General features: G+C 40.6%; 1 protein-coding gene across 4 annotated transcripts; it reads right to left on the bottom strand.

The window, feature by feature from the left end:
* Positions 1–328: 328 nt before the first annotated feature.
* On the bottom strand, positions 329–20,215 carry wls (Wnt ligand secretion mediator). Of its 4 annotated transcripts, none has more exons than XM_044368114.1 (13): positions 19,790–20,215; positions 14,931–15,203; positions 10,522–10,646; positions 9,827–9,988; positions 9,407–9,543; positions 6,593–6,761; positions 6,034–6,153; positions 4,928–5,025; positions 4,638–4,701; positions 3,500–3,643; positions 3,305–3,388; positions 2,975–3,143; positions 329–1,344 (listed from the first exon to the last, which is right to left on the bottom strand). In XM_044368114.1, the coding sequence occupies exons 1-13, from the start codon at positions 19,893–19,895 to the stop codon at positions 1,235–1,237; spliced, it is 1,761 nt and encodes a 586-aa protein (XP_044224049.1). In that variant the 5' UTR covers positions 19,896–20,215; the 3' UTR covers positions 329–1,234. The 4 variants fall into 4 exon arrangements, with proteins under 4 accessions (XP_044224049.1, XP_044224050.1, XP_044224051.1 ...); XM_044368115.1 differs by having other exon boundaries at positions 2,990–3,143; XM_044368116.1 differs by lacking the exon at positions 6,034–6,153 and having other exon boundaries at positions 19,790–20,212.
* Positions 20,216–20,738: the final 523 nt, after the last annotated feature.

Here is a 20,738-nt window from a genome sequence, read left to right as displayed (position 1 = left end):
AAAAAAAAAAAAAAGATAACTTCCTGTCTCACATTCGTTGTCTCTGTCTAGCTTGACCAACATGAGAAAGTGAAACTAGTTTGTTGTTCTGCTCTGAGCCTTGCAGAGGCGCACTCTGCCTACATGAATACATGTTCAGATTGAGGCACAGTAGTTAGACACAAAGTCCAGTTTAATTCAAACAACTCTGCAGCCTGTGCCAAACATTTACAACAGTTTATTATACAATTTTTTCTTTAATTTATTGCCAAATAAGACTATAAATAACGACTTGCAGAAAGAATATGAGCCAAACATTTAGAGCAAGGAGTAGGACAATACATAAAAGTATTAAGCAAAAGTTTTTTTATTTAAATTAGAATAAAAAGCAAAACAAAAACAACTAAGAACCATGTATAATGAGCTACAATCAACTTCAAACCTCTTTGTTAACATTGATAGAGCTTGATGCATATATTTTGTGAAGCTGAAAATAAGCACTTTATAAAAAATAGATATCTACAATGTAACATAATGACCGTACAGTATGAATTTCCCAAAGTGGCTATGTGGTCTGTACATTTCCCCCAATGATATAAAAAAAGAACCACCACTTGAAAGACTAACGACAGTGTGCCACATGATCTACTTTCTATGGAAGAATATGTGTTTGTGACAGGCTCTGAGGCCTCGACTGAGAGTATTACAGGTAGAAATGAAAATCAAACCAAGTGGAAAATTTGCATCCAAAAAACCTTCCTGTCCATCTGTATCAAAAGCTCAGGTCTTTACAAACAAGTTAAACCTCACTGAAAAACAGGAGTGTGACTGCTGCAAAATGCAACTTTTGACCACCAAGAAATGTTTTTCTTTGCACTCGGATCTCTATAAAGCAGCTTTCACGTACCTGACTTGGTGACAAAAGAGTTGTGCAACATTTACAAACACAACATAGTTTACATAAAGTATGAAATGTAAAAAAAAAATCCACCATGAAATGAAAGGAACTGATAAGAGTGTTGATAATATTCAGTCTTTAGGGATTCAATAGGGACTTTGGGAACAGGGTGGCACGTAACAAGTCACACAGCTAAAGATTTGGTGCTGGGAGGAGGGCAACGACTGTGGGACTGGTAGGTTCATGCAAGGTGGATTGTTGATGCTGTTTGAGCACCAAGAGATGTCGAGAGAAAAGCCTGTTTGATTACATATACAAGGGAGGGGATCGTTGGAGCAGTAGGTAACAGTGTGAGATCTACTCTTGGGCCGTTTTGCCAGTCATCTTGTAGATCTCAGTGGGAGCGTCAACATGTGTGATGGTGGTAGTCAGCTGGATGTCCTCTCCACTGTTTGCTCCGGTACCTCCTACACACACAGACATGACACATCATCAGTATGCCCATGACAGATAACGAGAATACAAAACATTTTAAGAGCATGTAATTTGTTGTTTGGGATCTCGCTGTCCCCATTTCCCTGTTTATTCCTGTGTATTGCTGCAGACAATCCACTGCATATCAAGTCGGTTAAGCTGAATTTCATTGACATAAATACTTTCAGCTTGATCGAAACAGAAGTAAAACTGAGTGAGCTGATAAAGTAAATCAACACAGAGAGACAGAGACTTGGAGAGAGGCAGCCGTCCCATAAGATTGGTTGATGCGCTTCAGGGAAAGCTTCCAGACCTTCAAACCCATTTTTTTCTCCTCTCTCTGTGTCACTGACGTCAGGAGATGGATGGGTGGTTTTCATTACTTCCCCGCTCTCCCCTCCACCCCCTCTCTTCACTGTTCTCTTCCTTTCCGTCTGGAAGGAAGCCTGGTGTCCATTAGAATCACCCTCTCGGGCCAAAGAGACCTTTCTTTCCCCTGGGAATCTGGGTCCTTCTCAAACCCCCCCTCCCCCCTTCCTCCAAAAACAAACTTTAGATGAATAGGCAGCTTTACAGCAGAAGACAGGCCGATGCTCTCCATCAGAATGAGGTGAGAGCAACTGACATTAATGTCATTTAACCATTTTAATAACTTTAATACGATGAGAAGACAACATGGTTAGGGCTTAATTATGTAACACTTTGAAATACAGAATGTAAACTGTGGTAAGTGTTACATTACACTTTCAAAGATGTCAACCCTAATCTCTATTAAAGTAAAGATAAGGACAAAGAAAAAAGGTAAAGATTATTTTATTCAAGTGGGAGTTGGGTATAAAAAAAAACAAAAAAAAACTATTCAAGCCCCTGAAAACTTATTTTCTCAATCAGCTTCTACTATGAGTGACAGGATCCAACATTAACACAATACTTTCTGCCAAGGTCAGAGCCATTTTGGTTATTTCATGTGACAGATTTTGGTTTCTCTATTTTGCTACGTGCTCTTCTCACTGGTTTGATGTGGGCGGAATTAGTTAGAAAAAAGGTGATGTCACATACTTCCCATCAGGATTGAGCAACATTTGAATCGGAATATGACGACATTTGGTGGTTTGTTTGGTTACTGTCAATCAGATCTGATCAAACCACACCCCCAGAGTCCTGATGCATTAGTTGACTTTTTCACTTTCACATTTAAACTTTGATGTTGCTTATTTAGTTGTGAATATTTAATGTTAGAGAAATACTTAAGAATTGAAGCTACGTCTTCAGAGACTTTAAAAACACATCAGTGAGCCACACCGGTGCACTGTGTGACATGTTCCTTCATTATGATGAACATGAGCACAGTATTTATTTTTTAGTTCATCCCACGTACAGCGCATATTACTCCACAGCTTAAAATAGCCCCCAACGAATACCCTGTTTATTCATGTTTGCGTAAAGTTCACCTGTTTTAGGAAAAAATTAAAGTACATTTGTGGCCTGTTTTTATAGATTTATGACTTCAGTAGGAGCAAATGGCTTTAGGGCTCAGTGACACAGACGAGGTAGGGAAGTCAGAGAGAACTGAGTGACAGTCCGTGTTATTTCTTTGGATTGTTGGTAGAAATAAATAGTTACCAGTGATACACTGACCACTTGATTGCTCGTCTCCGTAGCGTTTGTGAGATGGGGCGTAGAGGAACATGATGGCGAAGACGTACAGGTTCCACATGCCGTAGATGCCGGTGAAGAAAGCACTGTTCACCTGTACAGTGTGTTCTCCCCAGTGCCAATGACCCTCATTCACCTGGGCAGACAAAACATAAACACATACTTTGGAGAGCTGTGTGGTAGGTTGTTTGTGTATTTGGGGACAGTAGCAAAAGAGCTTTTATCACCTAAGTGCTTCTAACTGAGAGGGGCAGCTGTCCTGATTTTACAACATTTTACAACAATATGGAGACTCACCTGACTGATGATGAAGAAGATGACAGTCATGGCAGCACAAAACAGAGTGACCAGCATGAGGAACTTGAACCTGAAAATCAGACCCTAAAAGGGGATGCAGGGGGATGAATTAGTAACATAAAAACATACTCAGTGTAGCAGAGCAACTTGGGAGATGCAAACACAAGAGTGACAAATGAATCAAACCACACACACCTCGTAGTGTAGGCGTCGGGCCTTGGACATGGCAGGCAGTGAAGTCCTCTTACCGCTGATGTTGCGGAAGACTTGAAAGACCATGAAGCAGAGGAAGAGGAAGTAGAGACAGGCACAGATCCCTGCCACAATTATGAATGCCATCTGAGGCAACACCAGTCAAGGAAATAACCAAATAAGATAAAAAAGAATCTGATCTGCCAGCAGAGTGGTGGCTGAAAAAAGCAAGTAGACTGTGCACTGGTATGCAGCTTCAGTTGTACATCCACCAGAATGTAATGTAACATATATTGCAGACTGAAAATGGGCTAATGAGTGGGAAAGACAATAAATAAGAGTTTTACAAAATTGCACATATCTACACTGTAATCAGTAAATGTAAATCCAAAAAAATGCTGTTACATGCCTTGTTAGTCTTTGTCTCTTATAAAACCTTTACTGCAGTAGAAGGCACAGCAGAAACTTGTCAGCAGTGGACCTTATAAAGATTTGATGACCCTGGTTATAGACACTGTACCAAATGTATTCATCAAACCGCAGAGACTCAAGAAAACGTGGCAAGCTTTTCCTTCGGAAAAGGCTCAGAGAGGGAGAGGGGGAAGGGGAGAAAAAGACAGAGAGGTGTTCTGGCACTTGTTTTTGACGATGAATCTTGCATTGCTCAGCCTGGCAAGCACAGCAACAAACAGGTACACACACATAAACACATCATGTCCAGACTCTTGGCAATGCTCTCACGTATGGCATTACTGAATTATTTCTCATCTTATTAGTCTAGAGATCAGTTTTTCAGCTCATGCTGAGGCCCAGCAAGAGGAAATGTATATGTACTGCAATACAGGAGGAGGCAAAGCATTGAGTCATGATCACCAGTGCTTTAAAAATAAGACAAAAATAAGTAGTAGTTTTGTATTTGGCACAGTATTGGTAAAGACATGACTTTGTTCCAACAACAAGAACATAAACATGGTGATTTTTATTGGCTGCTAAACTGCAAAACATGATTTACACTCACAGAGTCTTGCCTGTTTAATGAATGTACAACATTTGGCCAGACCAGCTGCTCACAGAGGTGATGGACAGCGCTTTTTCCTGTTGCTGAATACTTCAGTAATCATATGTTGTGTAAAAAGGATACAGCCAGCTCAGTTCCTACATCAGAAGCCCAGATGCTATAGAAGGGGTTTGTCAACTGGACACCCCTGGTAACACAAAACAACAACAAATTCACATGCTGCCTGTATTGAGAGTGTAACAGCATTTCATGTCATATGGCTGAAAATATGGACATGGCAGGCATAGAAGTAAGAAAAAATACAAAGCAGAATTTCAAATAAAGATGAAATGTTATACTATATTGCACAATGAAATGTAGAACTTTTGTGAAATAAGTCTGCTGTTTTAAATAGTGAAGAAAACACTTCTCACCTCTCACACATGTCGAAGATAAAGAGGCAGAAGGAGCCAAACACGATGGGTCCGACCTGCTTCCAGTAAACTGAGAAACGGTTCCTCTCTGTCTGGTCCTGAGAGAAAAGGACAAAATAGATTCAAAGACGTGATATGTTACATTGAATGAGTTCACCAGGACAAACAGGCATCCCCCCCCCCCCCCCCAGCTTTAAAACAGTGTCTCCTTGTTCTTCTTCAGGGGTAACCCTGGCAAAACCATCAAATGTTCAGGTGACTATGACAATATTTACACCCTTGGACATTTTAATGTTTGAACCTTTGCATCACAACAGATGTACAGGTAATGTTAATTGTTTTAAACTGATCAAAAGAATGTAAAAGTGACACAAAAACACAAAATAAGTGATTCATTATGACTCTTCTGAATCATGACAGGTGCAGCCAACTGTTTTTTAGACATTACATGGCATATTAAATGGAGCCAAAAAGTAATATTTGTAAAAACAAAAAACAAAAAAAAAAAAAAAGAGGGCATCTCTCCATTGTACGAAAAGGTGACAATACAAAATAACAGATATTCACATGGCTGCAATCAAGCACTGACAGACGGACATGCACAATGTGTACACAGCAATCAGTGCATGATATGTCTAAAGACTAGGAGATCAAACGTCAGGTGCTGCACAGACGAGTGTACAATGAGGTGCTCGCACGCACACACACACACACACACACACGACTCAATGAAGGGAACCCAGAGAACAAGCAACCAGCTTTAGTATTGGATAAGAAGCGTATTATTAGTTAAGGCAGAGAAGCACAGTCATCGCATGCATCTTCTGGCCTCTCAGAAAGCACTACAAGCGCGAGGTGTAGCAGAAATGTGGAGTGCTGCTTTGATTGAAGCGCAAAGGGGAGCCTTCCTCCCCATAAGATAGCAACAGCCTGCTGTGCAGAACATACTGCTGGCCAGAGAGCTGATTCTGACATAGACATGAAGCTCATCAAACAGGTCAACAAGTTAATGGTCCCTGCTCCTTAGTGAGGAATGTCTGACAATCTCTGTGACTGCTCCAGTTTCTGCCAAACTACAGATGCTTCTGCAGCCAGATGAGAATGACCTGCAATTTATTTGTGGGCTGAAGGCCATGTTCAGGGAAGATTTTGATGGCTGGTACACAGCTCTGACACATCTTCACTTCTCCTCTGCTCAGAGCCAATGCTTCAAAGAACTGCATATCCTGGACAAAACGACAGCAGAGTCAAGATCGGAAAAACCTTATTCCATAAAACACAATTTAATTTTTATTAGTAGATGATGAGCAAGAGCAGTGTGTGGGATCCTCCTTTCTCAAGACAGTAGTATAAATCTTTAATTGTGTCACTCTTATTGAAAGCTGGAAGTGCGCTACACTTTTTTATAAGCTTACATTAGGCTGGAATAAGAAAGAGGAGAAAATGCATGGACGTTAAAGCATTCCTCTAAACAAGCATTAAGTCTTGTTCTCAGAGAAGCAGGCAATTGTTTTCATTAACCAGTCAACCCAGAATTGCTGTGAAAGAACTTAAAGGCTGTAGGTGAGATGGCAGCTAGCAAGTGACTCTACAGGTCAGTGAGGAAAACAAAAAAAATACATAGAGCATGCCAAACTTTAGGTTAAACTGTGCTGTGTTCAGTACCATGAGGTGCTCCCCGCAGAAGATGATCCAGAAGGAGAGCAACATGGAATAGAAGATTCCCTGCCTGATGTCCCCAAAGAGCAGCATCCAGGTCCAGTTGAAGCCGACAGAGAACCACTCCACTGGGATGTTGATGAAGGTCATGGAGATGCCCAGAGCTAAGATTACCCTGAAGGAGCAAAAATATTCTTAAAACTGGAATATGTCACGCTCATTACCTACTTCACATTGAAAGGTCTCAACAACAGTTAAGAGTAGTAGGATTACAATTTTTTTGATGCATTTGTGGCATAATTGACTTCAACCATGCATGTATATTTGTGTTTATCTATCATCAAGCAAGCATCAACAGAAATTTAATAAAGAAGCTACAGCCCCTGACAGGCTTCCCACCAGAATCTGGACTACATCTTTAAACAGCGAGGGTACGTCTGTGTCTGCTGAAGCAAACTCATTAGATCTCAGGACATTATTGATTAGCCATTCGGCTACAAGCACAGTGTGTCCCCATTGACCTGACCAATTCTATATAATTCACTACTTTTCCAGATAACCTCATTATTACAGCTAACATCCCCTGACCTTGAAATCCAGACATTTAGAGGAATAAGGGCGAATGAGCAATCAACCTACAAAGAGACAGAATAAAAGCTCATCTTCCCAGTGTCTGCGACAGGTCTCTGCATGCCTCCAGTAGATGAAAGGATGATCGTAAATATAGTGAAAAGGGCAAAACAGAGCTACACAGAGAGAGAGTGTGTGTGTGTGTGAGAGAGAGAGAGAGAGAACAGAAGAAAAAAAAAGCAGATTACGGTGATCTGAAGCATCTGCTTTAGGTAGAAAACTTTTTTGCAACCACTGAGTGATACAGGCTCTAAGCAATGCAGCTCAACACAGTGATGTTTTACAAAGTGAAACCACATTTGGGTGGTATGCTGGGAATGCGCCCTGAGCAAAACCAACACAGACGAGAGAGCTGAGGCCATATTCTGTCTGTGTGAATGTGTGTCAAGACAGAGACAAAGAGCTTTGTATGTAAAAAAGTTAATAAGGTAGGGGTCTTCACAGCAGACAGGTGTAAGTAATAACATTAGTTCATGGTGCAGTTCCAAAGCGCTGGTATGGTGCATGCTGACTCACTGAGAGACTTTATGGAACACAGCCATTGTTAATGTTATCAATTATACCTGTGCTTTTTTCTGCTATGACAAGTAAAAATGATGGCTGTGAAAAAATCCATAAATGTGCCAAGCACAGAACATTTTTCAGATTACAATTTCAAGAAAAATTTCTGCATCAGAAAATGAAGATGATGGATGTTTGCGTGTAATAACCTATTATATCATCCTTATCCATTTTCCACATTGAAAGGACCCCACTCACACTCTGTCCTTTTGAGTTTAGAGGAAGTCTGAGGTTTACCATTCTGACACCTCTGTGGGCCAGCATGACAGGGAACTCTGGTAAAGCTTTTACCAGCATGAAAAAATCATCCACTGCCCACAAATAGGTTACGAGTCGCACTTCCTGAAAGCTTACTGGTCATTTGGGAATAAAAGCCTTGAGCCGGAAAAGATAGAGAGAAGGAGAGAGACATTGACTGTGTGTGTGTGTGTGTGTGTGTGTGTGTGTGTGTGTGTGTTGTCTCAGCAAGCTGACGTGTATGTCCCAAATGTGTGTCGAGTGCTAGCTTGCACATTTTGTAACGTGTTTCATGCTTCAACAGGCACTTCCTGTGGCGCAGAACACTGCCTCGTACTGATCCGTCTTCCCAGCACGGCAGGGGGTTAGACAAACACTGGGCTCTGAGCATGCCTCCAACTTTCCCCAACATGGCATTCAAACCATCTGCTTCAGGCAGAACTACCTGGATTTGCAGCTGTAATCTTTGCAGACTTGAATTTCCAAAGTTTGGTTAAGAATTTGACACTAATATCTGATGTTCTGAATCTTTTTTTTCCCGAGAAAGAGGAGGAATGCCTTTTTTTAGTGTAAAGTTCAACATTTTCTTTGAAGTAAAGTAATAATTTGGTAGACAGTCAAAGACATGTCGGGGGTTGACTTTGAAATACTAATGACTTAGAAATTAATTCAATGATACCAACATTTAAACGCCATTTAATTGACTTGCTGAAAGACGAAAGAGAGAAAGAGAGAGAGAAAGTGCACATATGGACAAAAGAGAGATTATTTAACTCTATTTAACTATGATTACATGTAATTCAGTGTAATTATTTTGTTTACCAGTGAAGTGTATGAATTGAACTACACTGCGCTGGAGTCTCTGCTAACAGTTAAAAGCAGGGTGACAGCTGTCTTGTATCAGTCGAACACCCATTTGCTGTTAGAATGTGTTTTGTTTTGTTTTCTTAACACATTTGTTTGTTTACACCACCTTACTAATTATTTAACATGCATTCACAAAGTTGAGTGATAACATTGTTCCACGTACGCGGGATGAACAACACCTTCCGATCTCTGTGACCTTCAGTGTGCAGAGTTAGAATGACCTACTTCTATATTTCATCCATACTTAATATGTGCCTTCATCCAGCAGACACACTGATGCAGAACCTCAGCATCATCGAATGAAACTATTACTCTGAGTCCTGGCTGTGTTCATGCAAACCACTGAACAAATGTCGATGTAATTGTAGGTGATAGACATTTTGGCATTTTCCCTAACAACAAAAACAACAAAATAATAATAATAATAATAATAATAATAATAATAATAATAATAATAATAATAATAATAATAATAATATATATGGTTACAGAACAACACTGACACCGATGAAGGAGCAGTCTTACTTCTCCAGCAGCACAGGAGGTCTGCTCATGAGGGTGATGCGTCTCCAGTACCAGATCATGATGATGAGGATGCTGGGTGTGAGGAACGTCTTCATGGCGAACCAAACTTTGGTGAAACCTCCATTCTGGTGGATGCTCTTCAAAAAGAAACAAATACAAGTGTCAGCTTGTACATACAGTATGTCATGTATGTCATTTATTGCACAAATGCACCTTATATTCCATCAGCATTTTACAAATAATATCATGAGCTAGTAATACATTATATCCAAGGTTTTCTCCACTTAAGTCCAACTATGGCCAAAATTGTCACACTGGCACTCTTGAAAGGAATCTCAGTTCTGTCATCAAAATGAAAGAGTGTACAAGTAAGCTTCGGGTTCCATACAGTAACGCCAAACAAATCAAAAGTCAACTTACAACCAGACGAATGTCCTTGATTTCTCCAATCCCCACGTTGATTTTCTTGCGCTCATTGACAGGCAGGCGGATGTTGAGGAGATAGTATTTATGGGCCACACTACCAACTTCCATGAAGGGTAGCGTGTCACAGTCGTAGTAACGGCCCTCATTCTCAAAGGTCTGGAGAACACACAAGCAGCACACAGTGTCTGGTTAAAGCACATTCATCTGGAGGCAGATGCAATAAGGCCCCTGTAATTTCAGCCTCAATCAGGCTGGGCAGCAGTCTGCAAGCGTTAATTAAAAATGGTCACATTTCCCTCAAGCTCGACTGTGGAAATACTCCCATATAAATGTGGTTCATTAGTCAACAGTTTACATCAGCTAAGTATCATTACAATTTGCAGCAGCATGGTGGACTGAAATCCCCTAACGAATATTTCTAGCTTTCAATATTGGAGGATATAAAAAAAATCTCAGATCTCATAATGCCATGAAATCACAACATAAACCAATTACTTATTCATTATACAAAAACAATAACAGTTGTGAAAGCTACTAGCAAGAAATAACATTAATATTAGTGTAATAACTCTGTCCGGACTCACTATTTAACACCTAATATTTTAACAACTCAATAGAATAAGTTGTTTTTGGTTTATTGGTTAATGTAGAGATGTCTTATCATGAAGCACACAGTGTTGTTTCCACACCTTGGCAGTAGTGAAGCTGCAGTTGAGCTTCCGCTGTTCAAAAGAGCGAGCCATCTCCGTCCACTCGCTGACTGTGTCGTCTCTGTAGGCCAGGCCCACATCAACGGTGACCAACGCTCCATCCTCTGGACACAAGAATGACCAAAGAAATTCACTCTCGGATCAATACAACCATTTGGTAGACAGTTTCTTGTTGAAGATTTGGCAATGAATACACCCCCTCCGAATCATTGAAAGTGCAATTTGTGCAGTAATGATTCAGACTTGAACTGGCATCATAGTCATTATTTCTAGCATAGTGTATGAAGAACAGAGAATTTGTTTTCCAAAATGCAAAAATGGGAAAATAAATTGAATAATACATTCATGTTCCAGAGTGTATTTCAATGCCTCCTCACTGCACAACCCTGCTGCCTGCTACTAACCCTGTGAAGGGATAAAATTAAGTCCTGATGACAGACAGCCATGGCCTTTTAACTATACCACCATCAAAGTGACTACACAGCCAGCACTGACAAGGAGACATTCCCGACTGCAAACGTACTGTTCGTTTTCAGTTGACATGCTAGTGTTTTTGCTTGCTTATGTATTCAGAGTGGTACAGTGTAAAGAAAGTAATGTGAAGATGATGTTGTACATTTTAAATCATTAATTTTCCGTACATGGCTGCAGCTGGATCTGTCATAAGAATCATTCAGTTGATTCAAGAAGGCTTTATTTGGTTGGTTTATCCTAAAACAAACATGTTTATACAAGGTCAAACCAATTAAGTGTTAATATGTGATCCCGTCACCTGGAATGGGCCTGAAACAGATTAATAGGATAATTTCTCTGCATGTAAACATAATCAGTGATTCAGTCTGCTCTCCATGGTGGCCCAAATCTAGGTTACTTCCTACTTGACATAAACTTCAACAAGACCTTGAGCTGGCCTCCAACAGTCCAGCCCAGTGAATCGAACAAAAGCATCCAAAGCCAAGCTATTAAAACTGCATCTTTAGATCACATTACAAAGCCAAGTGTTCTCTCCTCCAGCCCTCCAGAGTGCCTCTTGTGCTGTTATGAAACAAGCTGGAATGAAGAGAAAGAAACCCAGTGGCCTGTGCTGTGAGAAGGGAAAAAAAAAAAAAAAAAAAAAAGGAGAGGAAGGGGGAGAGTGAACCAGATGAGAACTGGCAGCAGACTGTCTCTGTATTGCCCTTTACTCTGCCATTGGTCGAGCCAGACGCCCTCGAATGTCAGTTTACTTCATGCAAACATTCCACTCCAGTCCAGCGGCCATCGCCACGGAAACTAAGCCTCCTCAACAGCTGTGTTATTGCTGGACCCCGGCCAAGGGGTGCTTGGTGCCTGGGTGGAGTGGGGCAGGTGGGTGGGGTGGTTAATAAGGGCGAAGCTCTTCCCTGGGACGAACATTGTTACACAGATAAGCTGGTCAAGGAAGAGATAGCCTTGTGTTCATTGTCATACAGCTGTGGAACAGAATCCGCCTACCTTTGGCATGGCGAGCATTCTGGTCGGGATTAAGACGAGGTGACACCATTTTGTTAATTGTGGCTCCATTGCTTCTAAGGTTGAGGTTTGATTTATTTAAAAATCTGAATCCATTACCTAATCAGTTTATCTGAATCCTGTCAAATCTGTTTAGGTCTAATTAAACTATTTCAATTAACAAAAATTATGAGAGAGTTGAATTTTTACCAGAAAGAATGCAGCTTTGCTATTTAGCTCAATGACTACCTGAATGTTTTGTATATTGCTCTTTTATAAGAAATAAGGAGTATTTTCCAAGACGAACGAATCTATATTTTACCAAAACAAAACTGGCCGTCAGAAACAAACCATAATATGGTTGTTTCTTTACTATCAGTTTGCTAGATAAGGATGTTAATAATAGCCGTCAAGTCTTTCCATGTACTGCTGGATCACATTTTGCTTTGCTAAATAAAACAATGAGAACCTAGTTTTAAAATGAAAACAAAGACAACTTCCAATCTATTCTGATGTATAAATGAGGTAGTAGCTGTAGTTTCACATAATTAGATGGCATTTGTTATCTGATGCCTACTTTACATCAGGAAATTTGCCTTTTACTTACATTGTTACTGTAAATCAGGCAAAGGTATAATTTTTTTCTTTCTGTCTCACTACAATATAGGGAAGGTAGTGATGCAGAAAAACTGAATTCTGGGAAGAAATTGTACATAAATGAATAGACTGAAATTTGTCAGAAAATTATGCATTTTAAAATAATGAACCCCACTGCTGGAACACCACCTGGTCTCTACCTTATGCTGCATCTACAGTACTCAGTTCTCAGAGTCCCTGCCGTAGCGCAGAAACATCTAAATGAGTCTGCAGCATCTGACAGAGAGACTTGTCTGTGGTCCAGGCTGAATCACAAACTCCGTCTGTCTGGCAGCCAGGCAGTAAACAACCCACAGCTGAGGCCAAGAATGTTAGCAAGCTAATTATGCTGATGACTAGGACATCATTGTGACATGACTTTTTAGACAAGCAAGGCCAGAGTGGCTGGGGCATACAAAATTACACCGCAAACATTTGAACTTTTTGTTCTCTACATTGTTTAAATGACCTTTATCTTACTTAACTATTTTTCTGCTAATGACACGGTATAAGACAGATGTTTACCAAGTTTTACAAGCGTTTGTTACTTTAGACACGATTCTGTAATCGCCACAAAGCTTGAAGTGATGTTCGAATAGCTATACATTACAGGTGATAAAGGGAATGATGTGATTGAGAGAAAATTTCTTTCCCGGGTTAGACTCTCTCTTCATCCTCTCTAATCCCTTCTTTCATGATCCCAAGCACCCCACCAGGATACCAAACCCTGTCTTCTTTGAGACACCAGTTATCTCCCTCCTGCTCCCTTTCCTCTCATTCAAGCACTCCAACACTGAGATGCTGTAGGTCTGTCTCTGATACACTCCACAACAGTGTTGTCTGACACTGGGTGGGGACACAGGATGGATTACAGTCCAGTTGACAGTGGTTTTTCCCTTCACAATAATGCAAACTAGATATGTGACAAAGCCTAGGGGGCCAAAGATGAGACTAAATTTATTCAGTTAGCAAGTCTGGATCAAGAGAGATTTCAAGCTTAATCTTTACTTGTTTGCCCAAAGCTTTAATGTCACTTAACATTAAGACCGTTAGGAGTGTAGGAAGACGAAAACAAGCATTAGAAGAGGCATGATACACCACAAAATGGCCCAATTAATCACCATATTACACCACTGTCTTGGTCCCAAAGAAAATACAAGACAATAACAGCAAACACATGTATAGCCACTCAGAAGGGGGTCGATTTAAACAACAATTTAAAAATGAAGGTGTTTGTGATATAAAATGATAATCTAAATATGGAGAAAAATGTCAGCACACCTTGTATAAATTGATATTATTAGTGGAATCTAAACATTGTACGTTAAATCGTGCCAACCTTTGCACAAATTATAATAACTTTAAATTATCTTGAAAATGGGGGGATGGAGAGGAATTTTGAGAACTGAAATCCACTGCATTGAGGTTATCTCATATTGTTATAAAGTATGTAAATCATTTGTTTCTGGTTCTCTCTGCTTGAAAAGCAGAACATTTCATTGCTGAGAGGCAACCAGCTATGAAACAGGGTGCAGATTACCGCTCCTCTCTCTTTATACCTGTCTCAAGAGTGTCTGTCAAGACCGTCTACAAAACCCCCACGGTCTATGCCACTATAGAGAACAAATAGCGGGACATCCATCATTGTTTGCTGCCTTTCAGTGTAACAGAAATCCAATCTACTGAAAAAGACACATTCCTGTAGGTTCCTCAAGCGTTCACTGTGATAGACTGAACCAAGAACTTGAGACAACGGCTTACCAGCATGTCTTGCAAGAAAGGTAAAATTAAAAAAAGACATAACAATGAGTATTACTGGTACAGTTATGACTGCACAAATGACTCTACACTTGAATTTAGGACGTGAGTGATTAGAAGTGACTGGATGGATGTGAGTATTTCAGAGGCTAGCTTGGTCTTACCAAGCCACTGTAAATATTTGCACACAGATAATCAAACTAAAAGGAATAACAAAGAGACAAAATATTGACACTACCGATCGAAAAATAAGACTCAGGCACTGAAAAAATGTTGCAGAACAAAAACTTACAAGACACTGTAGGTCACCCAAACTGGAAATACAATTAACATAAGTGATTATTAGTTGGTCCTTTAAGATTCCTCACACCAGATCCCATGTAAGACAGCATGGCCCCTTAGAGGCATATTAGATTAGATTTTCTTCCCACTCCTACATAGAAAGTCATGTCCTGAAAGAGAAACATGAGCCGTGTTGTCCTCACCCATTTTTTTGAAACCCATAACAAAGCCTTGTTTCTCACCTATCTGGTTGTACATCTTAAATGCGATGTCAAACTGCAAGATGACCAGCATAAACTGGAACCAGGGGCTCATCTCCTTGTTAGGTAGAGGAATGTGGACAGCAAACACAATGTTGTTGGCCTCAATCTTCTTAGCCATGGCCTCCTCGAAGTTCTGGATCTTATCGCACTGGTTTGGACCCCAAGGCATGAACCATTTTGTTTCCTGACGGCGGTTGACTATGTCCACACACTTGGTGGCCAAGTAGTGGACCGCTGTGGTGGGGCTGGGAGCTGGTGAGACAAATACATAGTGGAAGAGATATAAGACTGAGTGTCATGTTGAAATACTGCAGCAAAGTGTTTCAAGGTCCTGCCAAGCCAAATTTCCCTTCAAACTAATAAATCACGCAAAAAGTTTGAGTACAAATCAATAAATAAAACTTGAGCGCTGTGGATTAAACTGTGCACGGACAATATTAATATCTTAGCAACCATTAGGAACAGTCAACAGGTTGGGCTTGAGCCAAATCCAGTCCAAACACTTTGGCAATTACTTTTAACACTGTTTAGAAAATGCCTGGTAGCAAGACTCTCTCTCCTCTGAAGTGACGGGGAGAGAAAATTCCCGAAAGCTCTCAGGCACCAATTACACTGTTTATGCATTGAGATTCATGAGCTTGACAAGACGTGGTGTTTGTAGTCTCTACTCACGGGATTTTAGTAGTGCTTGCGAAAAGATCTGTCATTATCATGCAAACACAAAAACTTCAGTCTTCTGTTGTAAAAGCTGGAAGTCTGATGTGAACGAAACCTGAGAGGTCTGAGGGCCATGGTGTAGCCTCAAGGCAAAAGCTTAACTAGATCTTTTCGGATATTATGAAGATCTACATGTTTAGTGGGTCTGGTTAATTATTTGTGGCCTGAGTTCACTATTATCTCATTATATCAGATACAACACACTGCATGGGGGTTAAGGTTGATCCATAAAGACAATAAACAACCAGAAAAGTTTGTTTAATCTGTAGAAACAGACTCTAATGTGTAAATCGGCAGAGGTCCCCTTTAAGCACATGAAAATGTATTTAAAAGTCATGTGGCCAATTAAGTTGACTGGACATCAGAGGTAAATTTATGTGTGCATGCAAAGTGGGACAGATGGCATGTCAAAGAAACTCTTCCATGAATTGTAAAGCAGTGTGCATTGAAAGAGAAGTCATACATGAGCAAAAGCAAAACAAGTTTAACAAGTTTGAAAATTGCTGCATGCACCTAATAATTAAGAAAACAAATATGGAACCATCATAAGCTTCCTTTAGCTGTGCTATGTCACCCCCTTGTTCACTCATTCACTACTCTCTATGTAATAGATATATAACACTTTACTATACAGCAGCTACTGCGAGAGTGATAAATCATCCAGGCCAATAAACCATCCAGGATGACATATCAATCGATATTAGTTTATTGCAGATTTTGCATATCTGTGTATACACTCAGCGAGCATTTTATTATGAACACCTGTGCAATCTACTGCAATCCAATACAACAGCTCTGCCATAAATTCTACTTTTACAAAGCTTATACATTTTCAGTTTTTGTTGATGTTGTCAGAAAGATGATAATTCTACATTATGTTTATTATTGAGGTCATAGTGGGTGGTGGTGTACTGGAGTGCATTATATTGAAAAGTGTTGCTAATATTTTGCCCCCCTCATATATGTTAATGGAGTGGACGAAATATTAGAAACACTTTTCATCTAATCTAATCATCAAATCTAAGAGACCCATACAAAGATTGTTTTCAGAAATTCCTATCAGCCAATTTATCATTATGAATATTTGGAGTTATATCTGAGACTGATATCAGTATTGGTTTAAAAAAAATACAGTATCAATCAGAATATATACAGTGAGCAGTTACTTATTTAACACTTATGAATCATCATTTTGCTTCATCATTGACAGGTGTAGTGTCACATGTCTAATTTTTGTATCTATAAAAACGTGATGCACTGCATCGTAGGACTCAACAGGAAGAACTAAGTAGTGGTGTAACAGAAGTAGTTGATCCATGATCCATACAGACCCCCCCCCCCCCCCCCCCCCACAGTTCAGCACACATGTGAACTGCGGATTAACTACAAAATGTAATGTCTCATTGGAGACAAAGTAAACAAACTGCTGTAAGTACAAGTCATGGACAGACAACTTGTCACTAACAGGGATTTTGAAGAGCAACGACCAAACCAGCATCTAACAGGTCCGAAGTAACATCTGCAGGTACGTTTACACGCTCTTCATTGTGCTGCAGCTGAGCAGCTAATTAGCTATCTAGCTGCTAACTGATGTTAGCTGTGCACTTTCCCCCAGTGAATGTTAATTTGGTGGCTCATTCAACAAGCTGCAGGACAAGATGTGTTTCAAGTTTGTAAATTATCAAGTTTCGATGATGTGGACACAAGCTATTGTTTCATTTACTATCATGTTTAGAGGAAGGTATACTGTCTCATATTGCAATTTTAATTTAACAATTGAGTATTGAATATTTTATACATTTTCAGATTTCATTGAAATCAACATTGAACATCTTGAATGCTGTTTTCATTTAAGACCATTGCAAGACCAAGCAAGTTCCTTGCTTTACATGTTTTAGATTAAATGGAAAGCAAAGTCATATTTGTTTTTTTTGCTGATCTGAAAAATTATCCGATGTGACTCAACACCGTGATACAATCTGAACCGTGTGTAAATACCAAGACATGGTTAATACTTTTGCTCCATTATGGGAATTTGAAGGAATTTCCAAGCTCATCCATTATCATACGCAACATCTGCTGTAAAAATGTAATTATTGAGGAAGGTCTTTCTCAGATTGCCAAATTCTGTAATTTCTGTGTTGATTTGTCTTTCAACATGACTGTGGACCCACGCATACAGGCTAAACAACTCTGAAGTGGCTTCACAACATGGACATAAAAGTCCTGCAAGTATCCTCCCCATTCGTTTATCAGATTTGCAAGAAAGAGTGGGACAAATACTCTAGCCTTGTTTGTGCCAAGCTGTAAAGAGATGTATCCAAAAAGACTCCAGAAGCTGTAATTACTGCCACAGGTGATTCTGGGAAGTACTGAATCATGGGGGTGAACATGAAAGTGCAGAGTTTCCAGATTCAGCTCATGAGAAAGATTAGTGACACATCTGAGAAGACTTAAAGCTGTAATCACTGTCAAACGTGCTTCTAGCAAGCAGCAACCCAAGAGGATTAATACTTGTAGATAGCATATTTCAGTATTTCCTAGTTTCCGAGGCATACTAACCAGGATTGCAAGAAAATGGTACCAGCCAGTACAGACTCAGTTATCTGTTCATCTGTTCATATCTGTTCAGGCATGACAGAGAGCTGAAGGGCGGACACCACAAACACCCTTTGAGTTACACTCCATAGTGTCATAAAACTTAACAAAGGATGTCCTCAAGGAAACTTTAATTGTGTAAGTGTGTTAACAGCTGTGTAAAGTAAGAAAAAAAACACACATACGCACACAGAGCAACAAAGTGGAAACCAGACTGAATTAAACCCAGTTATCTGGAACCCCTTTGAGTTCAATTATCTAGTGACCCTGAGAGTCCAGCAGCACACCGGCTCCTCCAGTCTCCATCGCAGTGTGTCCAGAATAATGGCCGTCCCCTCAGCCCGCTGACCCCATGCCGTGTTCCCGGGTTTGTTGGGAAACAAGGGGAGAAAAAACCCTTTCTACTCAATTACCCCTGCCGCCCCCGGCCACCGAGCAAACACAAAGGAATCTGGCTTCATTAAAACCATCTCAGCCAGGAACGAACCAAACAAGCTAATTTATCACCAGCCATCTAGTGAGCGAGAAGGACCGCGGGGACACAAGAGAGGCTGACTGGTGTTTCGGAAGGGGTGGGGGCGGCTGTGGGTGGTTTCCAGATTCAAGCCATTAGAAAGATCATACACATGGGCTCAACTTCTATCAACTGTGTGTGTTGCCATTGTGCATGTGTGTGAGCGTGTGGGTGGATTTGAAGAAATTTGACAGCAAACTCTGATGCGGTCCTCAAGGCGAGATGCAACTTTGACAGCTGTGTGCACTTGTGCGTTCTTGTGTCTTGTTGTGTGTCTGTCTCATTGCAGCTGAAGCTAGAGGAAGAGGGGGAGAGGAGGAAATACACTGTGCCTGCGAGGGGATAGGGATTTGGGGAGAAGGGGATACACACAGGGAGGAGGACGAGGAGGAGGGGGGGGAGGAAGGAGTGAAAGGAAGGTAGAGATGCTGCCTGGGGCCCCACACAGCAGACAGACATATATGGGAGGAGGGGTAAGGAGGAGGAGGAGGTATGAGAAGAGAAAAGGGGGGGGAAGAACATTCGAGTTTGGATCAAAGAAGTGAGAAAAAAAAAAACACAAAAGGTTGGATGTATTTCAGAGTGTTCCTGCGTTGAAAAGCAGACATTTTACCCACAAGAGTGTTATTTTTAGCCTAAAAAAATAACGCCACCGCTTGTGGCATGCAGACAGTCAGGCAGGCAGGCAACACCTTGATACAAAGCAGTGATTTAGCTGAGGTGCACTTCGGCAGCTTTGGTGTCCAAGTGACTGTTTCAAAGCACATTTCTTTATACACAGCTATGTCAATGCCTTATAGGTAAAACGCAGCTGAAAGTTGTCGCTTACCGGTCTTTTCTTTTCTTTTAAAAACGTCTATTAACGCTGGTATGGAGGTATTTACCGAGCTGCCCAACTTCAAACTTTGCCCTTTTACCGTTTAGAGACATTAACGGTTAAAATTCAACAGGCAGAGACGTGCAGGCTAACGTTAGCTAAACAAAACATAAAAGTGAGGGAAAAACTTACCAATTAAACCGCCGACCATGAAGGCAAACGCCTGGAACAAAAGCAGAGTAACACCCACTATCACTAACTTTTTCGTGCTCATATTCTCTATAATAGCCCCCGCCATTGTGAAGGAAAAGTTGGAGTTTTCAAAATAAAAAAAATCACACCGAGCGACTAAAAAACAATAATGTGGCTGAAAAGAGACGAATCCGCTGCATCAACGGCCGGTAATGAAGTCGAGCTGGGCCCCCTCCACCGCTCTGCTCCTGCCTTTCAACTTCGAAGGAGGAAAAAGAGGAGGAAAAAAAAATAGGAATCACATGACCGAATAGCACTCAGCTTTATCCCCCGAACAGCCAACACCAGAGCGGGGAGAGGTTTGTGGAGCGCCGCCGCATTGCAATAGAGGCTGCTGGTAATGCAGGTTACCGTGTCATTGAACGCCTGTAATAGCCTGTTGTGCGGGCGCAGCCTGCAGGGCTATTTAAAGGAAGGTTTTAGAGGTCCCATCTCATGTTTAGTGCTCAATACCCGTCAACACATTGTCCTTCAAAAGCTATTCTTGATTCACATCAAAAAATAGACATGGCTACTGCATTTGATGTGTGTGTCATTTTCAGTGTTACAACATTTTGCAGTTTTGAGTTTGTGGCAACATGATACACTTGTGTGAGTGTTGTTTTATAATAGGTAACGGATTTAAAAGGGGATTTAAAGCTCCACTGCAGACCACAACACATCTGACTGAACCAGCCCCTTGGTGTGGTTTTGTGTCTTGACCTTATTTTCTTACCTCAATTGAAATTCTCTACCAGATGATGGAGCTGAGCTAAAGATTTTCTTGGTGTAGTTGATATGACTACTCCAAGGACTCCTTAAAAGCAAAGCTGGATCCCCAGGGGTCCCAAAAGCCCAGGTTTATGTCACACACTTAATCTGTTTAATCACAAATGTGTTAGAAAATTGC

The sequence above is a fragment of the Thunnus albacares genome, chromosome 12, assembly GCF_914725855.1.
Source record: "Thunnus albacares chromosome 12, fThuAlb1.1, whole genome shotgun sequence".
Classification (NCBI taxonomy): Eukaryota; Metazoa; Chordata; class Actinopteri; order Scombriformes; family Scombridae; genus Thunnus; species Thunnus albacares.
Note: the sequence above shows the minus strand (reverse complement) of the source record. Positions and strands in the feature narration are given on the sequence as shown.

Bases quoted from the DNA above. Each gene is read 5' to 3' on its own strand.
- wls (XM_044368114.1), bottom strand. From the start codon at position 19,895: ATGGCGGGGGCTATTATAGAGAATATGAGCACGAAAAAGTTAGTGATA. The intron at 6,154-6,592 runs GTACTGAACACA...CGTTTTGTCCAG, and splicing joins TCTGCGGGGAGCACCTCATG to GATATGCAGTTCTTTGAAGC. The intron at 3,144-3,304 runs GTGAGTCTCCAT...TTGTCTGCCCAG, and splicing joins TCTTCTTCATCATCAGTCAG to GTGAATGAGGGTCATTGGCA.